The sequence below is a fragment of the Sebastes umbrosus genome, chromosome 9, assembly GCF_015220745.1.
Source record: "Sebastes umbrosus isolate fSebUmb1 chromosome 9, fSebUmb1.pri, whole genome shotgun sequence".
In the NCBI taxonomy this organism is placed as follows: domain Eukaryota; kingdom Metazoa; phylum Chordata; class Actinopteri; order Perciformes; family Sebastidae; genus Sebastes; species Sebastes umbrosus.
Window position 1 is genome coordinate 21,763,723 of NC_051277.1, and position 16,368 is coordinate 21,780,090.

The window sequence follows — 16,368 nt, forward strand, 5'->3', positions numbered from 1 at the left end:
TAACATTGTATACTCACTAAAGTAATGCTGAGTAAGACCACTGTGATGTCGCTAAAAATAGGTTCAGTGAGGCAATAAACCCAAGCAGTGACACGGTCATAGAGGTTTAAAAAAACTAAAAACAATGGTATTAGTCAATTTTATTTGGAAGAGAGGCTGAAGTTGAACAATCCAAATAGTTTACGGCCCAACTTCCTGGTTTAACTTTTGCTGCAATCCATTGTACCCGGAACTCGGACAAAAACGACCTCCGACATGGAAAAGAACAATAGAACGGCCATTCAAGTTGAAATTCCGAAAGTCGGAAGCTTGGGAAAGATTTATCTAGCCCAAGTATGCCGACATAAATTAACCTGACGTCACAAAAACATGGCGGGCACACACAGTGAATTACCTTTTCATAATTTTTTGTGTTGTGAAACCAGCTGTAACAACGTTGTAGCTGCTATTTCCATTTCCATTCAGTTGATTTGTGCTTGATAGAAGTCTTTGCGAGCATGTGGTACTAGTTTACCCCTTCCTTCACTTTTAACCGGGTTCCCGCGGAAATAAATGTCATAATGTCATTAATTCGATTTTCAGAAATATTTCCAAACAGGATTCTCTAATTGTTCATTTAAAGATGGTTACATTATATGCTTCTCTCTTTGCTGATGACGCTGTGGTAATTGATGTAGGTCGTCTGTAGATGCTTCTGAAGCTCAGCCACTTACATACGTCCATGTTTTGCCAAGCATATGCACTGGGACGGAATTATTGACTTCCGACTTGCAATGGATTGCAGTATTTGTCCAACTGTATTTGCCGTGTACTTATTTGTGTCATTCCGGGGTGCTCTCACTTTAGGTTTTACCTCCAAAGAAAGTTGTAGCTAATCTTGCTAAACTGTTGGCTTGTTTACAACTCTGTATGATTGTCTGACCGTTGTGCTTTTTAGCCCTTTGGTTGTATTTTTAACACCGTGAACCATTATCTTAGCAGTTACTTTGGTGAGTTCAACGTTATCAATGGCCCAGAGCCAAGAAAAATAAAACCTAAGCTGTGATAAGTCATAGATTCCTCTTAACTATTTTTATAGAGACTATTTCTTTGCCTGAAAGTTGTTTCACTGAAGACAGTTTAAATTGAAGCCTGTGGATTATCCTGAGTAATCAGCACATTGTAAATATATGATTTTAGTGCAACACTTAAATGAAAATCATCACTTTATCTAGCTTAGAAGTTAATTATGCAGTATTTTGCTTTTGATCAGTCTACCACGCGGCTCCCATCCATTTCAGGGTGTCTCTATCGTGCTGTCATGAGACTGATAGCGTTAAACCTGGGACTTATTCTGACTTTACTACATTGCAGCACAGTGACCATATCAGACAAGATATCAGACAGGCGCCAAATTACACTGAATTTCCTCTTATTGGCGTCCGTGCCCAGCACACATCCAGACAATGAAAGGTCCGCTGAGAATCCATCTTTTCATCTAATACGAGAAAACTTCTTGCTCTCCTCTCTCCAAATGTCTATATGAAATGGCTCCAAAGTGAAGCCCCTTGCTGAGAAGCTTTATTGGTTTTTGTGGGGAAAAAGTGAGGTGAGTAAGGCATATTCAAGGGTTTCAATGCCAGGGCCCTGCCACATATAGGATTGCAGCTCACTCACTGTCATAGCTCTCTGTTTTCCATCTCTCTCCCTCTCTGCTACCTCCAGCATTATCATTCAGGGACGGAGCGCCATCTCAGCAAGGGCACTAATAAGATGAAAAGTGGTGCTGGACTCTACATACTTAACCAAGCTTGGATTGAGGCTGAGAAGGAGAGGGAATTATTTAAGTGATGTCTTCAAGGTTAAACAACTGGTCCCATCTACCATCCTCATTGACTTATTCTATTATTCCTGGGAGAAAAGCGAAGAGCTGGGAAAGAGACTGGAGTCCTGGAGAGGTAATAATCAAGCCACCACAATGCAAATCCCTCAATGGCTCGGCTCGGTTTGTTTCATCGGCGTAGGATATGAAATGTGACATGTAATTTGATTAGCGACACCGGGGGCAAAGGCTTAGTTTACATGCGCAGGAAATGGACCTCGTGAGAGTGGCAGATTGTCATCCCACCTCTTGGTGGCCCTGTGCGGCGCACTCATATAACCCATACACGAGACACACAGATCAGAAATCTCCCTAAAGGACAGAAACAACCAGTCAGGAAGCATTAAACTCACATGGTTTGCACTCTAACTGGAATATAGCTGTTTCGAGACTCCTCGCTGCCCCGTCTTGCAGATTAGGAAAAGAGAAAATGACAAACAGAAACTAGTTTAGCAAGCAAGACTGAAGAACAGATAGAATTGATGTGAGGCGGGAAAAACAATCCAGCGTTTTTGACAGTGATGGAAAAATATATGCGCCTGGCTGCCAGACATCCACAAAGTTTACTCTGCTTGTTTTTTTCTCAATCATCCAAAATAGGAACAGGAACCGGAGAGGTTTGCAGCTGCCAGGTATTTCCCCCGCTGTGTACAATTGGATTCAAAACAAGTCAGTCGGGTCTATACCTGAAATATCACCGCGAATCTTTACCCAGGCGGACCCGGCTCTGCTGCAGTCAAGTCGAATCATTTAGAGGCGTCTTCTTAAACTTATTCCTTTAATCTCTTTGATATGGCTGAGAGTTTCTCTCCTCGTGTCCTCTTTTCTTAAAGGCATCTGTCACGGAGACCCTAAAGTGAACTGTTTCCTGTGATTCAGCAAAGCTAATCTTGCCCGTTTGTTGTGAAGACAGAGCCACTGACCACTTCTGACAGCGACAGTTTGTGTGTTTGCTGTGTTGGTTCCGACGGGTTGAACTCCCTCCCTTTTCTCAGGTGCTCTGCCCTCCTCTAACTTGTCTCACTCCCAGCACGGAGATGCTGATCAGACCGTGTGTGTTGGAACCATAGACTGTATAGATGGACGATGCGTCTCCACTTCCTCCCACTGTGCAAAAGTGAAGCCAAAATATCCCTGATACCGGAGCGGCCATTTTGAGATTTTGACGTCATTTGGAGCCAGAGTCTGCACAGTAGTGAGCTGGAGCTCTGGTATTGAGGTCCCGCCCTCACACACCTGCCCGAGCCAATCACGAGCCGAACATGGCCACAGCTTGCTGGCTTGAGCCACCTAGCTGCTACGTTAGCACCACGGTAGCTGTTTGGCTAGAAAGACACAACTAACAATAATATCTCTATACTTACATTACGCAGACTCAAGAAGGTTATAGAAAGTTCTAGTTACATCTCCTTTCTCCCCTCTCTCCCGAGCCTCCGGCCGCAACTACTTCACTCATAGCAGCTGTCAATCATGACGTCTCACTCTCCTTTTTATAACATCAAATAACTAATTAAAACTAGGGCTGTCAATCGATTCAAATATTTAATATAAATAATAATAATATATTAATTACATGATTTTCCCATAATTAATCGCAATTAATCGCACATTTTTGGTCTTTTCAAAATGTACCTTAAAGGGAGATTCGTCAAGTATTTAATACTCTTATCAACATGGGAGTGGGCAAATATGCTGCTTTATGCAAATGTATGTATGTATTTATAACTGGAAATCAATTAACAACCAAAACAATGACAAATATTGCCCAGAAACCTTCACTGGTACTGCATTTAGCATAAAAAATATGCTCAAATCATAACATTATTATTGTGTTAACTTTGACAGCCCTAATTAAAACCAAACTTATGAAAAAAAAATGAACACTTCAGCGTGACTACCTAAAATGACAGAAACCGTCTTTCGGAAAACTTTATTTTACTTTGACTTTTTAGTTTGGCCCATGTCCCATCCGCTAACATGGAGGGGGCGGGATTTATGACCTATTCTGCAGTCAACCACCAAGGGGTGATTGAAGTGTTCTGGCTTCTGTTTTGAGGAGCTGTCATGTCGTCCATCTTTATATACAGGCTATGGTACACGTCGGCACACCTTCAGGGGCCGTCCATCCTTATGTCGTGGCTCAATCCACACCCCTCTTCATCTGCGATCCCCGTGCTCTTCCTCGCTTCACGCTCCATTCGCTTCACTTCCCTTCCTCCATATTCATCTGTGAAGAAGAGCACGCTTTAGGCCCGCAGTGCTGATTGGGAGGATTAGTGGTGTGTGAGGGACTTTGTCACCAGCTTTCTTGGAAATCCAATTACAGAATATCATAAGCCTTACATGTTTCATCCTCGGCTGAATCCTCCTTAAAAAATGCACACAGACGCACTCAAAGGGTCAGCGTTGAGCAGCTGTCCTCGCTCTGTGCTGTGGTGTCCTGAAGGTGAGAGGAGTGATCATCTTTGAGAGGATAAGACAAGTCCTGTAGCACTCCTCTCTCGCCTCTGCATTGCAGCAAATGGTGGACTGCAAGAGCCTGTCGGAAGAATGGGTTGTTATTTGTTCTACGTGATGGGGATGTCGGAGCACGGCTCTCGAGGTGAAGAGAGGGGCCAAAGGGTTTAGGTCTGTTATCTGCTCGCATAGATAGCCCTTAATTGCATGTGTCAAGGAAACGACATGCAGCGGACGAGGGCAGAGTGAGATTTCTGCATGTATCCATTGAGTCACATCGAACTGAGATATTCAGCAAACGTACTGAACATTTGAACAGAGTTGAACGGACCTACGCGGTGGCGTCTGTTTGACCCGCCAAGTGCTTTCAGCCTCGCGTGTTGCTCTGTGTTCAAACAAAAGCATGATGGTAAGACCTTGGAGGTGAAAATATCTGTCAGACCGGGAGATGGAGTTGAGAGTCATTGACTCCCTTGGGGATTGCTCACCAGCCACTCTCACAACGAGTACAGGACTATATCATCAAGATGGCAGGTGGAGAGGAGAAAGGGCCTACAGAGTGCTAGACGAGAGGAAAGAGAATAGCTGATGAACTCCAGTGATGGGGAAGTAGGATGTGCTTGTGGGCCACTCCTGACCTCAGTGACCATCATTTTCTTATCTTCAGGGCACTACATGCATAGTAATTTGTAGCAGTCAAACCTTCAATCTGTCGGACATTATTAATGATGAAACAAAGGTTTTTAATGCAGACCAGGGATGTGAATTTTTAAAATGTATATAGAAGGAAAAGGTGTGCCTTTTAAAGAAAAAAAAATCTATTGGCCAGATTAGTTACATCAAGTAAAACCATAGACTGTATATAAGAAGTGAACGTAGTCATCGTGACATCACCCATTGGTTTGTGGATTGCCGTTTTGAAGCCTTGAGTTCGGAATTTTGTCTGTCGCCATCTTGGTTCTTAGCAACCTGAAGTGACACGAGAGGGTGGAGCTGAGTACAACTGAACGCTGAATAAGACATTTTTAGGGGACCGAAATGTTACAATTTAACTTTCATGAACTGAAAACACACTGTGAAAGGGTTTAAGTTCAACGACAAAAACACGGGCAACTCCCAGACCGGACAACGCCGTGATAGCGACCTGTCAATCACAAGATAGCCACGCCCTAAAACATACCCTGCTTTATGGTGTATTTGACTCTAAAAGGGACCATAATTTACTAAATGAACATCATGCTGTATTGAAGACGACATGAAACAATGTTTACTGAGGTAATAAATCAAGTGAGAAGTAGGGTCATTTTCTCATAGATTTCTATACAATCAGACTTCTTTTTGCAACCAGAGGAGTCGCCCCCTGCTGGCTATTAGAGAGAATGCATGTTTAAGGCACTTCCGCATTGGCTTCACTTTTCTTACCGCCTCGATAAAACTAGGATTCATGTCACTGAGCAATCCTGATTCAAGACTTAAATGATTTCTGTTTGGAAGTAAAAGTATTATGAAAATATAAATACAATTTTGTTTATCATTACATATTCTCGTATTAAAGGGGAACACATCCTAAATTAAGAATTTCAATATGTTACTTCCATGGCATAAGAAAGTTCAATCAGTATTTGTGAACATGAGCTACTCTCTCTCAAAGCCAGAAACCAGAGAAGTAAGTCTCAAAATTGTGATGTCATAGGGTACAAAATCTGGAGCTGCTCCATGGACGATGATGGATGACTGATTTTGTGAACCAACAGAATGATTGTTTTCTTTTTTATACCCGAATGAGCTTTATTCTATTGTAGAGTTCTCAGTTGTGAAACAGAAAATGTTCCCATATACTCACAACATCCCCCTGGGTGCTCTCAGTGTTATCTATAACATCGTCTATGGAGCAGCTCCAGACTTTATACTGTACATTATGACATCACAAGTTAGAGTTTTAGCACTCTAGGTTTTGGATTTGGGAGAGAGTTGTTCATGTTAAATAATATTTTTTGGACTGTCCTAGACCATAGGGATAACGTATGAATTTTGAAAATGGGCGTAGTTCCCCTTTAAAATGTTAAAAACTATGGTCAATACCTCCATAAATCCCTCGTTTTAAGGAGTCATTTCTCTACAGTCTTTCACCGGCCATAGACTCCTGGTTTTATTACTATTTCTATTTTAGCCATCCTATTAAGTCACTTAAAGTTGTTCATAAACATTCTGTTTAAATGGAATATTGGGTCAATTTAAAAAGCAGACAATTCTAGTTTGCATGAGTAATCCTCCCTCGGCTTACTTTGGCAAAGATTTGACAGACGGAATCATATCCCTTAATTCAGATGTGATTTCTTTCAGTCTTTCTTGCTAACAGAGCAGAGGTCCACTCACATCTCATTAGTGACTGACTGGGGTTGTAGGTTGCATATGAGCCTTCCAGGCGCAGCATGGTATGGAATAAGTGCTTTTTTCCTATAGATGCCTTTTAGGCCCAATTTTTGAAGCTTCAAAGAGAATGTAAATCACGTTAACCAGAGTTAGAATTTTATGCTTTCTCTCAGATTTCCATAATGTCCTTCTCAGTCGGATTCACCGCTCTGCATCGAGCTCAGAGAGAGAAAAAAAAATACCTAAACTGAAATTTTAATGTTGTACTTTCACACAAATTTCCATTAATTCCTTCTCGGAGGATATTTGACTAGTTACCTGGTAACTATACAGCTCTGTGAACATGTTTTCTATTAGAATACATTATGATAAGTTTTACACAAACCAAAGTAAGTCTTCTGACTTGAGTTTAATTAAAACATAATCACTGTGCCATGTTAATAAATGCTTAACACTGTTGCTATACACTGGATAACATTTCCGTTTGCTTGTTCTGGGAAATGACTCTTTCTCTGCTCTGCTCTTCATGTGTTATACTAAAAATATGAGCTTTAGAGGTGTCAAAAAATGACTTACACTTGTTTCGACATTAAAACATTCCACATATTGTTAGAGAAATAAACTTGTGTTATTTCTCACGTTGCATTCGGATCGAAATTGTAACTGTGAGCAAGAAACTTGACAAAAATCTCACACATGGCGATTGCCATGTTGGAATAAGATCATGTTTCTTCAAATAGTTGACCTGTTCTCCGTGCATCAACGCAGTGGAGACATTTACATTTAGTCATTACATTTTGTGACATTTACTAATGTATCTAGCAGAGAAGGAACTTTCCCTTATATATATAGTATACACTAGATAGATACAATGAAACGTACACATCCATTTTCTGATAGCATGCTCTATTGTGGCTTTACATGGCCACAGCATGATCTATGACTCTTTATATGAGTTTATTCAGTTACAGAAGTATAAATAATCAAAGTTTATAATAATAGATAGAAAATGTGATAGGAGGAGAATTGACTATAGGTAGTCGTCAGTATGTGGAGATGCTTATCTCTTGGTGGGTGAGCTCCAGGCTAACCAGCCCAAGTGACAGAGCATCCCAAGGCCAGGCTCCTTACCCCCCTATCATCCATCACACACTCAGACACACACACACACAAGTACATGCGTGAAGACACATACACAGTCTGAACTCACCAGTGGATTGCTTGTACTCGTACAGCAGATGAGGTCGTTAGCAGAGGTGATTCCCAAACTGGCAGGGTGAGCAGAGGGCAGGAGAGAAATTGGACATTTTGTTTACATCCTTGTTTACTTGCTAGTTCTTCTTCCCTGCATTGCTGTGTTTCTCGGCCACCAGTTATGAGTGTGAAACCACTGGCAGGACTGTGTACTTGCGTGCACATGTGTATCCACAGAAAAACTGCTCCATAGCGCTTCTAGTGGTCGATAATCAACTTTTTTTGCAGATTTGCAAATTTGATTGAAAGTGTGTGTCATAGTCTACGACAGTTAGGGCTAGGTGATAAGTCTGAAATTACAGTAATAAAGGGCCTCCTGTGGCTTAGTGGTTAAGAAGCTGACCATGAACTGCACATTCCTCGGTTTGAGTACAGCTAGTAGCGGTCAGGGAATAAAATCGATACAGTATAGGATCGCGATTTTTGGAGTGGCAATATTGTATCGATACATGGATGTCAAGTATCAATCTTTTATTATGTAAACTATTAACCTCTTAAAGCTGAAGTAGGCGAGATTGGAGCAAATATGATTAAAAAAAGTTATTTTTATAAAACGGTTGCTATATCATAACAGTAGTACATGAAACAGGTAGCCTGAAAAAAAATCATGTGCCTCTGTGTCCTCCGGTGCTCCTAACGGCATCTGCAAGATTTCACATAACATAGGAAAACAAGCAGTAAGAGCTGATCTGAGGTCTGCTGTCCAGCTGCTGTCTTTGAGAGCCGGCTGTCAATCACTCGCAAACTCCGACCAAACGGTCAAACTAGGCCGAGCTGATCAAATATGAATCAGTATTATGTTACTGTAATGCCTATTTCTCGCCTCAAATGTTTTCAAAACCATCTTGTAGTGTACGGTTTAGCTGTAAAATGAGAAAGTTTGTGACGCATTGCGAAATCTGGTGAAGGAACGCCAATCTCCGGTCACCTGACCGGAACACAGCCAATAGAAACTCTCTCTCAATGAACTGACCTGTGATTGGTCAAAGTCTCCCGTCACGGGCTAGATTTTTTAAAGCCTGAAAACGGAGCCATGAGGAGGAGCAGAAGTCTAGTTATCTCTCAGAACACTTGAATTACAATATGCTGAAAGGTTATTATAGAATTTTTGCCCAATGATGCAAAAAATATACTGCCTACTGCCACTTTAACAATCCGATGGTCTTTCAGACGTTTCAGAGTGAAAACTGTATCTTATTAGATAAAACAGATAAAAATAAAGTTAATAAACTGCAATATATGTTATTGCAATACTCAGCATATCGCAAAATGTTTAAAATCGCAATAAAGTCACATCATGACTTAAGTATCATGATAGTATCATACCGTTGGTCCTCTGGTGATTCCCATCCCTAGCTGGGGACCTTTGTAGCTCTCTCCCTTACTTCCTGTCATACTACCACTATCTAACAAAGGCATGAAATGCACCTGAAATTACAGTAATATCAAAACATTAATGAAAATATTTTTCCAATATCAATATATATCATAATATAACAAATGAAGGCAAAAATCACCAAAACAATTATCAAAAAGGTGTATTGCATTGAACTGCGTTCCATTGTTATGCATTACATCTGAAACACATGTTATACTGTATGTGTACAACAACTTATTTAGTTAAATTATAGTTTGCAAGTAAATATGTGTTTTAGATTGCTCTCTCTCCACAGTGTGTGTGTGTATCGGTGTCATTTAGCCCAGCAGGTAATTTAAAGTGTAAATAGAAGCTGGCTGTTGACGGAACAGGACTAGTAGCAGCTTCCTTTTAACGTCTCACGGCACCACTGCAGTTGTGTCGTTCTTGAATCTAGGTCTGCCATTTGAATTAACAGTTTGAAGCACTTCACATCTCTATATGACAAGAGCCGATGCAATCCCCCCGGGCTCTTACGAGCTATCTCCCAGTGACAGCATCCCCTCTTCAGAGCAGGACATGCTGGTCCCGATGTAGGCCGGTGAAAACTGGGGAGGGGGAGGGAGGGAGCGTGGGAGGGAGGGGGTGACCAGAGAGGAGGGGGTGACCAGAGAGGAGCTTTTCCAAGATACAGGCAGGAAATGGAGGCCATGAAGCTGAGAGGAGAAACAACGGAGCCAAAAAGAGAAAGAGAAAATGTGGGTTTTGAAAAAGACGAGGAAAACAGCTAAAGAGATACAATCATCGTTGACATTTACTCGTTCCCAGCTCTCCCCTTCCCAAGGCTGTGCAAAGCTCTGGCTCATGGGCTGCGAAAGAGCACCAGATTCCAAATACTGTGAGCGCATGAAAAGGTTTTCTTTTTTTTTCTTTTTTCATGAATTAGCTCAGCGTGCCTGCAGGATACCAAATATCCCTCTGAACTAGCATTCCAGGCCAGCCATCTCAAGTGATGCATCAGAAATGTAACATCCCCGTAGCTCTGCCGAGTGTCCTGATTATAGAAGGGAATGAGGGCGGCACACTGTGTGTGTTTGACCAGTGAACTGGAGATGGGATGCATGGTTCCCTGCAGCAGGGAGGGGGTGGAGGTGGAGGTGGTGGAGGAGGAGGAGGAGGAGGCACGGTTAACTGCAGAGGAAGAAAAAAAAGGGGGGAAATGGGATCGTAGGAGAAGGAAAATAGAAGGAGCAGATGAGAGAGAATAATCTTTGTGTTGTTTACCACTCAGTCCTCCAGCAAGCTCCTCTAATGGCTACATGGTTGTCTGTGGACTTGTGAGTAAATTGGCGTTATTGAAATTCAAGGTGACACTCGCAGAATCATTGGATTATATTAACTGATGTATTATTTCTTCAGGTTCGGCCGTCTTGTTTCCACCTACATTTATTCCGTTTTTATTTAATTACCGAGAGGGATGAGGCCGAGGCAGCAGCAGCTCTCTGTCTCTCTCTCTCTCTCCTGAATGCACTTTTCTTTTACTTTTCATTTTTTTTTAACCACAGTCCAACACCAATCTCTGCTCCGCTGATGGAGCGGGGCGATATTATGGGGGAAACAATGTGAGAGGAGAAGGAGAGAGGCACTCAGGTGGAGAGAGATACTGCCACGCTTGAAGAGGATGTATGCTTTGGGGGATGACCAGATGGCTGAGGCAACAAAAGGAGAGGTCAAATAGAGTGGTGAAGAGAGAAGGAAGAGGAGAGTGAGGTGTTGGAGGAAGGAGGAGGAGGAGGATCAGTACTGCATGGAGGGACATCTCTAGGAGGAATACATACATATACAGAGTATAGCTCTTTTTGGCTGCGAGAGGGTAATCCAGAAGTTTCCATCCATACAGTCTGTCAAAAACAGTTTGACTTCTGAGTTTGGGTGCTAAGAATTGCAAATAATAGGAAACTCTATGTTCAGAAATGAAGATACAACCAGTCATTTGTGTTCTTTTATTGAACTTATTAAGCTGAAATCTTGAATTGACTTTCCTTTTCACTGCAAAGGAAACATTCAATTCCTCTTGGTCAATATGTTTCTACTGATTGCTTTTGTTTGTTCCTATTAATAAACTTCCCCTCCTCTATATAGTCTACTCATTTGTACTGCTGTCTTGTTATTCACCCTTGACTGAAAGAATTAGAGTTTATTAACATTTAAAAGGGTAAGAAATTTACATACACCGCAAATTAGCGAGGTAGCAAATCGGTGCAGCTTGTAACAAAAAAAAAATGCAGATTAATTAGAAAGTTACACTGTGATGCAAAAAATGCGTGATTTTAAAAGAAGAAAAAAAAGATCATTCCTCGCAGGTGATCCCGGCTGTTGGTGATAAGAGCCGACACTTTCTTTTGTTTTCCTCCACCGGCAGCGCTGGGGTGAAACAGCAAATTGTTTTTCTCACAGCAGTTTGTGAAAATGATGGTTGCAGCCTGCCAAAAGGGAAGGGGTCATTTTTTTACTGATGCGGGGACGCATTTGCTTAATCGATCATGATCAACGGCGCTGCTATAGCTCCACCTGAGAGCTCAGATTTACCATCACCTCCATGCTACATTATACAAACACCTTATGATGACCTCAACGTGTGGTGTGGCCTGTTAGCCTCTGACCATGGAAATGTGCCAGTAGTGATTAAACACAAGAAGTTTCTGCACAGCCCAACGTATGGCTCTCCATTAAAAAAAATAATTACGCTGCTTTCATTGATTGTATGTAGCGTAACATTAACTGTGGTTGGGTCTATTTATAGCATGCATGTGGCTGTGAATGCCAGTCCTGTAGGGCCACAAATGCTCTGGAGAAGGTGGAGGTGCAGCTGTTTTGTCTGAGGGGCAGAGGATGCAGGATGCTGGCAGATCTGGTGCAGTGAGACCGGCTTGTGTGTGCCTCCAAAACAGAACAGGTCATGTCAAACCTCACCGCCATGGGAGAACATACTCAGATCGCTCTAGATGGCACAGCTCATGGGATCCACGCGACACGCAAACCTTTCCACTGCAATAAGGTGGCGACCCTGAAAAAGGGTGCAGCGTAAAGACACTGTATGTCTAACGGGGTTACAGGGAGCGAGATGAGTGTATGTGTGCGTGTGTGGACATATCTGTTGTTGAAGCTCGCTCAAAGCTCAACCTAATAAGCAAGAGGACAGCCGAGCAGAAAGAAAAGAGGCTGCCAGATCTGGTCCCCTGGGAGAGGTTCTGTGTCAGTACTGGCCCAAATTAAGAGGGAGTGCAGAGAGAGAAAACTGGGCCTCGGCGAGGGCTGCAGCTCCTACTGGCTCCCCATTCAGCGTGGGAGATTGCACCACTCACCCTGCAGCACTTACCCACAATACTGCTGTCCATCTGTTGATTCACTTATCAGTAAGCAGCGTTGTGTGTGTGTGTGTTTGTATGTCTGCATCCGTGTGTGTGAGCTTGCCTGTGTGTGTGTTGCTGAGAATGGATGCTTATACCTTGGGAGAGAGGTGTCTGTACCAGGACAGATAGGGAGGGAATAGAATTAAAAAGGATGAGGCAAATCCCACCAGCGACTAGATCCCTCATTCACACGGCAATTGTGCTTAAGAACCGAATACGTGAGCGCTGTCATGTTGTCCTCTTGAGTGTCTGAAAGGTTTCGCACGTACTGTAGCACCGTTCTTCACAAAGACGGCAGAAAAAGATTGTTATTGTGTGTGTGTGTGTGTGTGTGTGTGAGATTTTTATCTTGATTAGGATGAAGGCACAAAATGGAAACTGTCACGTCGGTGATGAATTGTTTCCAGTTCAGCATCGGCAACCTCGGAGAATGCTAAAACTCCGTATTTTGTATTTAAATAAGCTATCCCACCATGCCAATTGAATGAATCCCCGTCAGCCAATCGTAAACAAATATTTAACATAGCCATTATTGGATAGTGCCTTCCCTCCTGTCATCCAACCATTGTACTGGAATATTCAAAGTGTTTACGGATGTTAAGAATACTTGATTACCCAGCGGGAGCACTTGAGAGTCAATCAGAATAAGTGAGCAGCCATTCATGATAGGGCGGGAAAGCAAAACACACCTGTAGCTCTGAATGTTAGTTTACGCATTAATGGCTTCTGACTGAATGGAAGTCGCTCCTGCCTGACAATTTCACGCCATCCCACTAGAGCGCCTGATGATGAATACACAAACAAATGGAAACGTTTTTTTTTTTGCCTCTCAAGAAATGTCATCAGATGCACGCGCTGATGCTTGTATTACTCAGATGTTCATTCCCCCCGAAGTGGTTGTTATAGATTTGTTCAAGTGAAAAGCATTCAAATGATGGTGTAACTGTTTATTTGCCTCAGATAGTCATTTCACTGAGCGTGAGTCTAGTTTTTGTGCAGCTTGTCAGAAAGGGTTGTTTTTTTCTCTCAAAAGTGGGGTCAATCTTGTATTGAAATACCTTCTATCGGGCGGCTGGTTAGCTCAGTCGGTAGAGCGAGCGCCCATGTAAATGCCAAGGCTCAGTCCTAGCAGCGGTAGCCCGGGTTCGAATCCGGCCTGTGGTCCTTTCCGCGTGTCATTTCTCTCTCTCCCCCTTTCCAACACTCTATCCACTGTCCTATCAATAAAATGCTTAAAAATCACCCCAAAAAATAACTTTAAAAAAAAAAAAAAAAAAAAGAAATACCTTCTATCTATGCAAAGATACCAAGTAGCTGTTACTGACATGGTGGCGTCAACAAACACAAACGTCGTGGGTCATTGGAAGTGAAACTGCGTTCCACTCGAGGCAGAAAGAGTTGTCTTTTTCAGCTCCTTCGTAGGAGGCAACAGCAGCAGCGGTGACAGGCAGCAGTGGCGCTCCCAGCTGCTGCGAATGCTGCAGTGAGTCGTTCAGCGTGGATGAGGGAACAGAGCGATAACTGGTGGGAGCTGGAGACCTTCGGTGAATGCCGTGGCTTTTTCTATCCATTGGCTGCCACTTTGCTACCAAAACAAACACACTCACTGTACCGGCACCTGCATTTACTGCTGACAGCCTGTCACAATGCAGTCCACTAGTGCATTACCAGATTCTTTCACTATCTGATGCAATGCATGCGGTCTTGGTGCATTGTTTATTAACATGCATTTCTCTTATTCAGATAGATTATCCATATCCAGATAATGAATGTTGGTGCCAGGTGTATATTGAATTATATTGGGATGGGTATTATTTAGAGCTGCGACAAAAATCATCTTGTCATTATTGATTAAGTCACCAATTATTTTCTCAATTAAACAGGAACTCCAGTGATTTCACAGTAGAGGGGACTCGAAATAGACAGATTAGAAAAGAAAAGTCGACCAAGGACTTGTAGTTCTTAATCTCCAAACTCTAAAAACTCTGGATCCTACACTTCCCATACTCCCGTGCTACTTGATAGTGTCTTTCATTAGACCCTTGCTGTCTGGTAAATACCCACATCTGTCAAACTCCACATCCCCAATGTGTAAAACAGGATACGGTTATTTTTTCAGTCCTTGGGACAGGCTGAGTAGTATCCCTAATGACAAGGACCATTGGCTACATTTTTTATTTAAATCCTTTGATCAAAGAATAATAGAGGAGCAATGACTATGTTTGCATGCACAAAATATTCTGGTTTTTACCCTTATTTCGAAAAAGACAATATTCCTATTAAACTGTTTACATGTATATTCCACTAATATTCCTGTTTACATGCAGCCGTACGTACTCCGATTAACGTAACCGGTGGCGGACTTGTTCGACCGTGTGAACACAGCCTCCCTCTTTCATTCCTTCAAACACCGTTTTGAAAAGGTCGGCGTTGCAGTATTTGTGCATATCCAAAAAACCTGTTGAGATCCAAATCTGTCATAATGTTTAAAAGTAGGTGTGTTTCTCCTGTCTACCAGAATTGTGGACTTTTCTATTGGGCATGCATCTCCGTAAACTATTAGTTGGTTTGTGTACAACGCACAGAGCTGGCAGTAAACGGGCAAGAGGCCGTGTTTCGCAAACTGCTGTAAAAACCCAGATTGAGACGCATATTCCAAATGTGCTGTATACATGTTCAAAGAATGCTCCTGAAACCTGAATAATATCGGCATGTACTAATCAGTAAATGTTCCACTCGGAATAAGGCCTAACTCAGAATATCCAAACAGAATATGCTGTTTACACGACCCGTATCAAATTCGGAATATTGTCATATTCGGAAATAATAGTGGAATATTAATGTGCATGTAAAAATAGTCAATGATAAGTCTATCAATTAGTCAATGGTCAGAAATTCACCGTCAACAATTTCGCTTTAGTCATTTTTCAAGAAAAAAAAAGTCATATGGACGGATGATCAACTAAAACAAACAATTTGAATACATCACCTTGAGATGTGGTTAATTATTACGGTCATATTTCACTATTTTCTTACATTTAATAAACAAAATAATGAATGTATTAATCAAGGAAATGAATGTCAGACTAATTGATAATGGAAATAATTGTTGAATGAGAAAACAAGTTGTTACAGTGACTTTATATACTTATATACTGTTGTTGTGTAATTATTCATATTTGTACAGGATATGCAGTATTAGAAATGCTTTGTCAAAATGCCTTTGGGGTCATTTAGAGTCACATAAAGCCTTAATTGGCTATTAGTGGTGGGTCAAACCACCCAGTTGATCTATTTCTGCCTGAAGTGATGAGGCACACATTTGTGAATGTGCATATTTTGCTGAATAATGTCTTAACGCTCGTGTCCTCTTCTCGCCCTCTGCTGTCCCTGCAGTTTGCTCCCAGTTCTCCCGCGGCGTGTACGCCATCTTCGGATTCTACGACAAGAAGTCCATGAACACCTTGACCTCGTTCTGCGGCGCTCTGCACACCTCCTTCGTCACGCCCAGTTACCCCACCGATAACGAGGTGCAGTTTGTCATCCAGATGCGCCCCGCCCTCCGGGGCGCCGTCCTCAGCCTGCTCTCTCACTACAAGTGGCAGAAGTTTGTCTACCTCTACGACACCGACCGAGGTAGGTGACAGCGTGGG

At 42.2% G+C, this 16,368-nt stretch overlaps 1 protein-coding gene across 5 annotated transcripts in view; it reads left to right on the forward strand.

Annotated features, from left to right (window-relative positions):
- gria3b (glutamate receptor, ionotropic, AMPA 3b) overlaps positions 1–16,368 on the forward strand; it is a 98,293-nt gene that overhangs the window by 16,080 nt on the left and 65,845 nt on the right. For all 5 annotated transcript variants that reach the window (XR_005208159.1, XM_037779991.1, XM_037779990.1 and 2 more), the window contains exon 3: positions 16,112–16,351. Coding sequence is in view for 4 of the 5 variants with exons in the window: in XM_037779991.1 (XP_037635919.1) it covers positions 16,112–16,351 (240 nt within the window). In the remaining variant the exon portion in view is untranslated. The remainder of the gene's footprint in view (positions 1–16,111; positions 16,352–16,368) is intronic.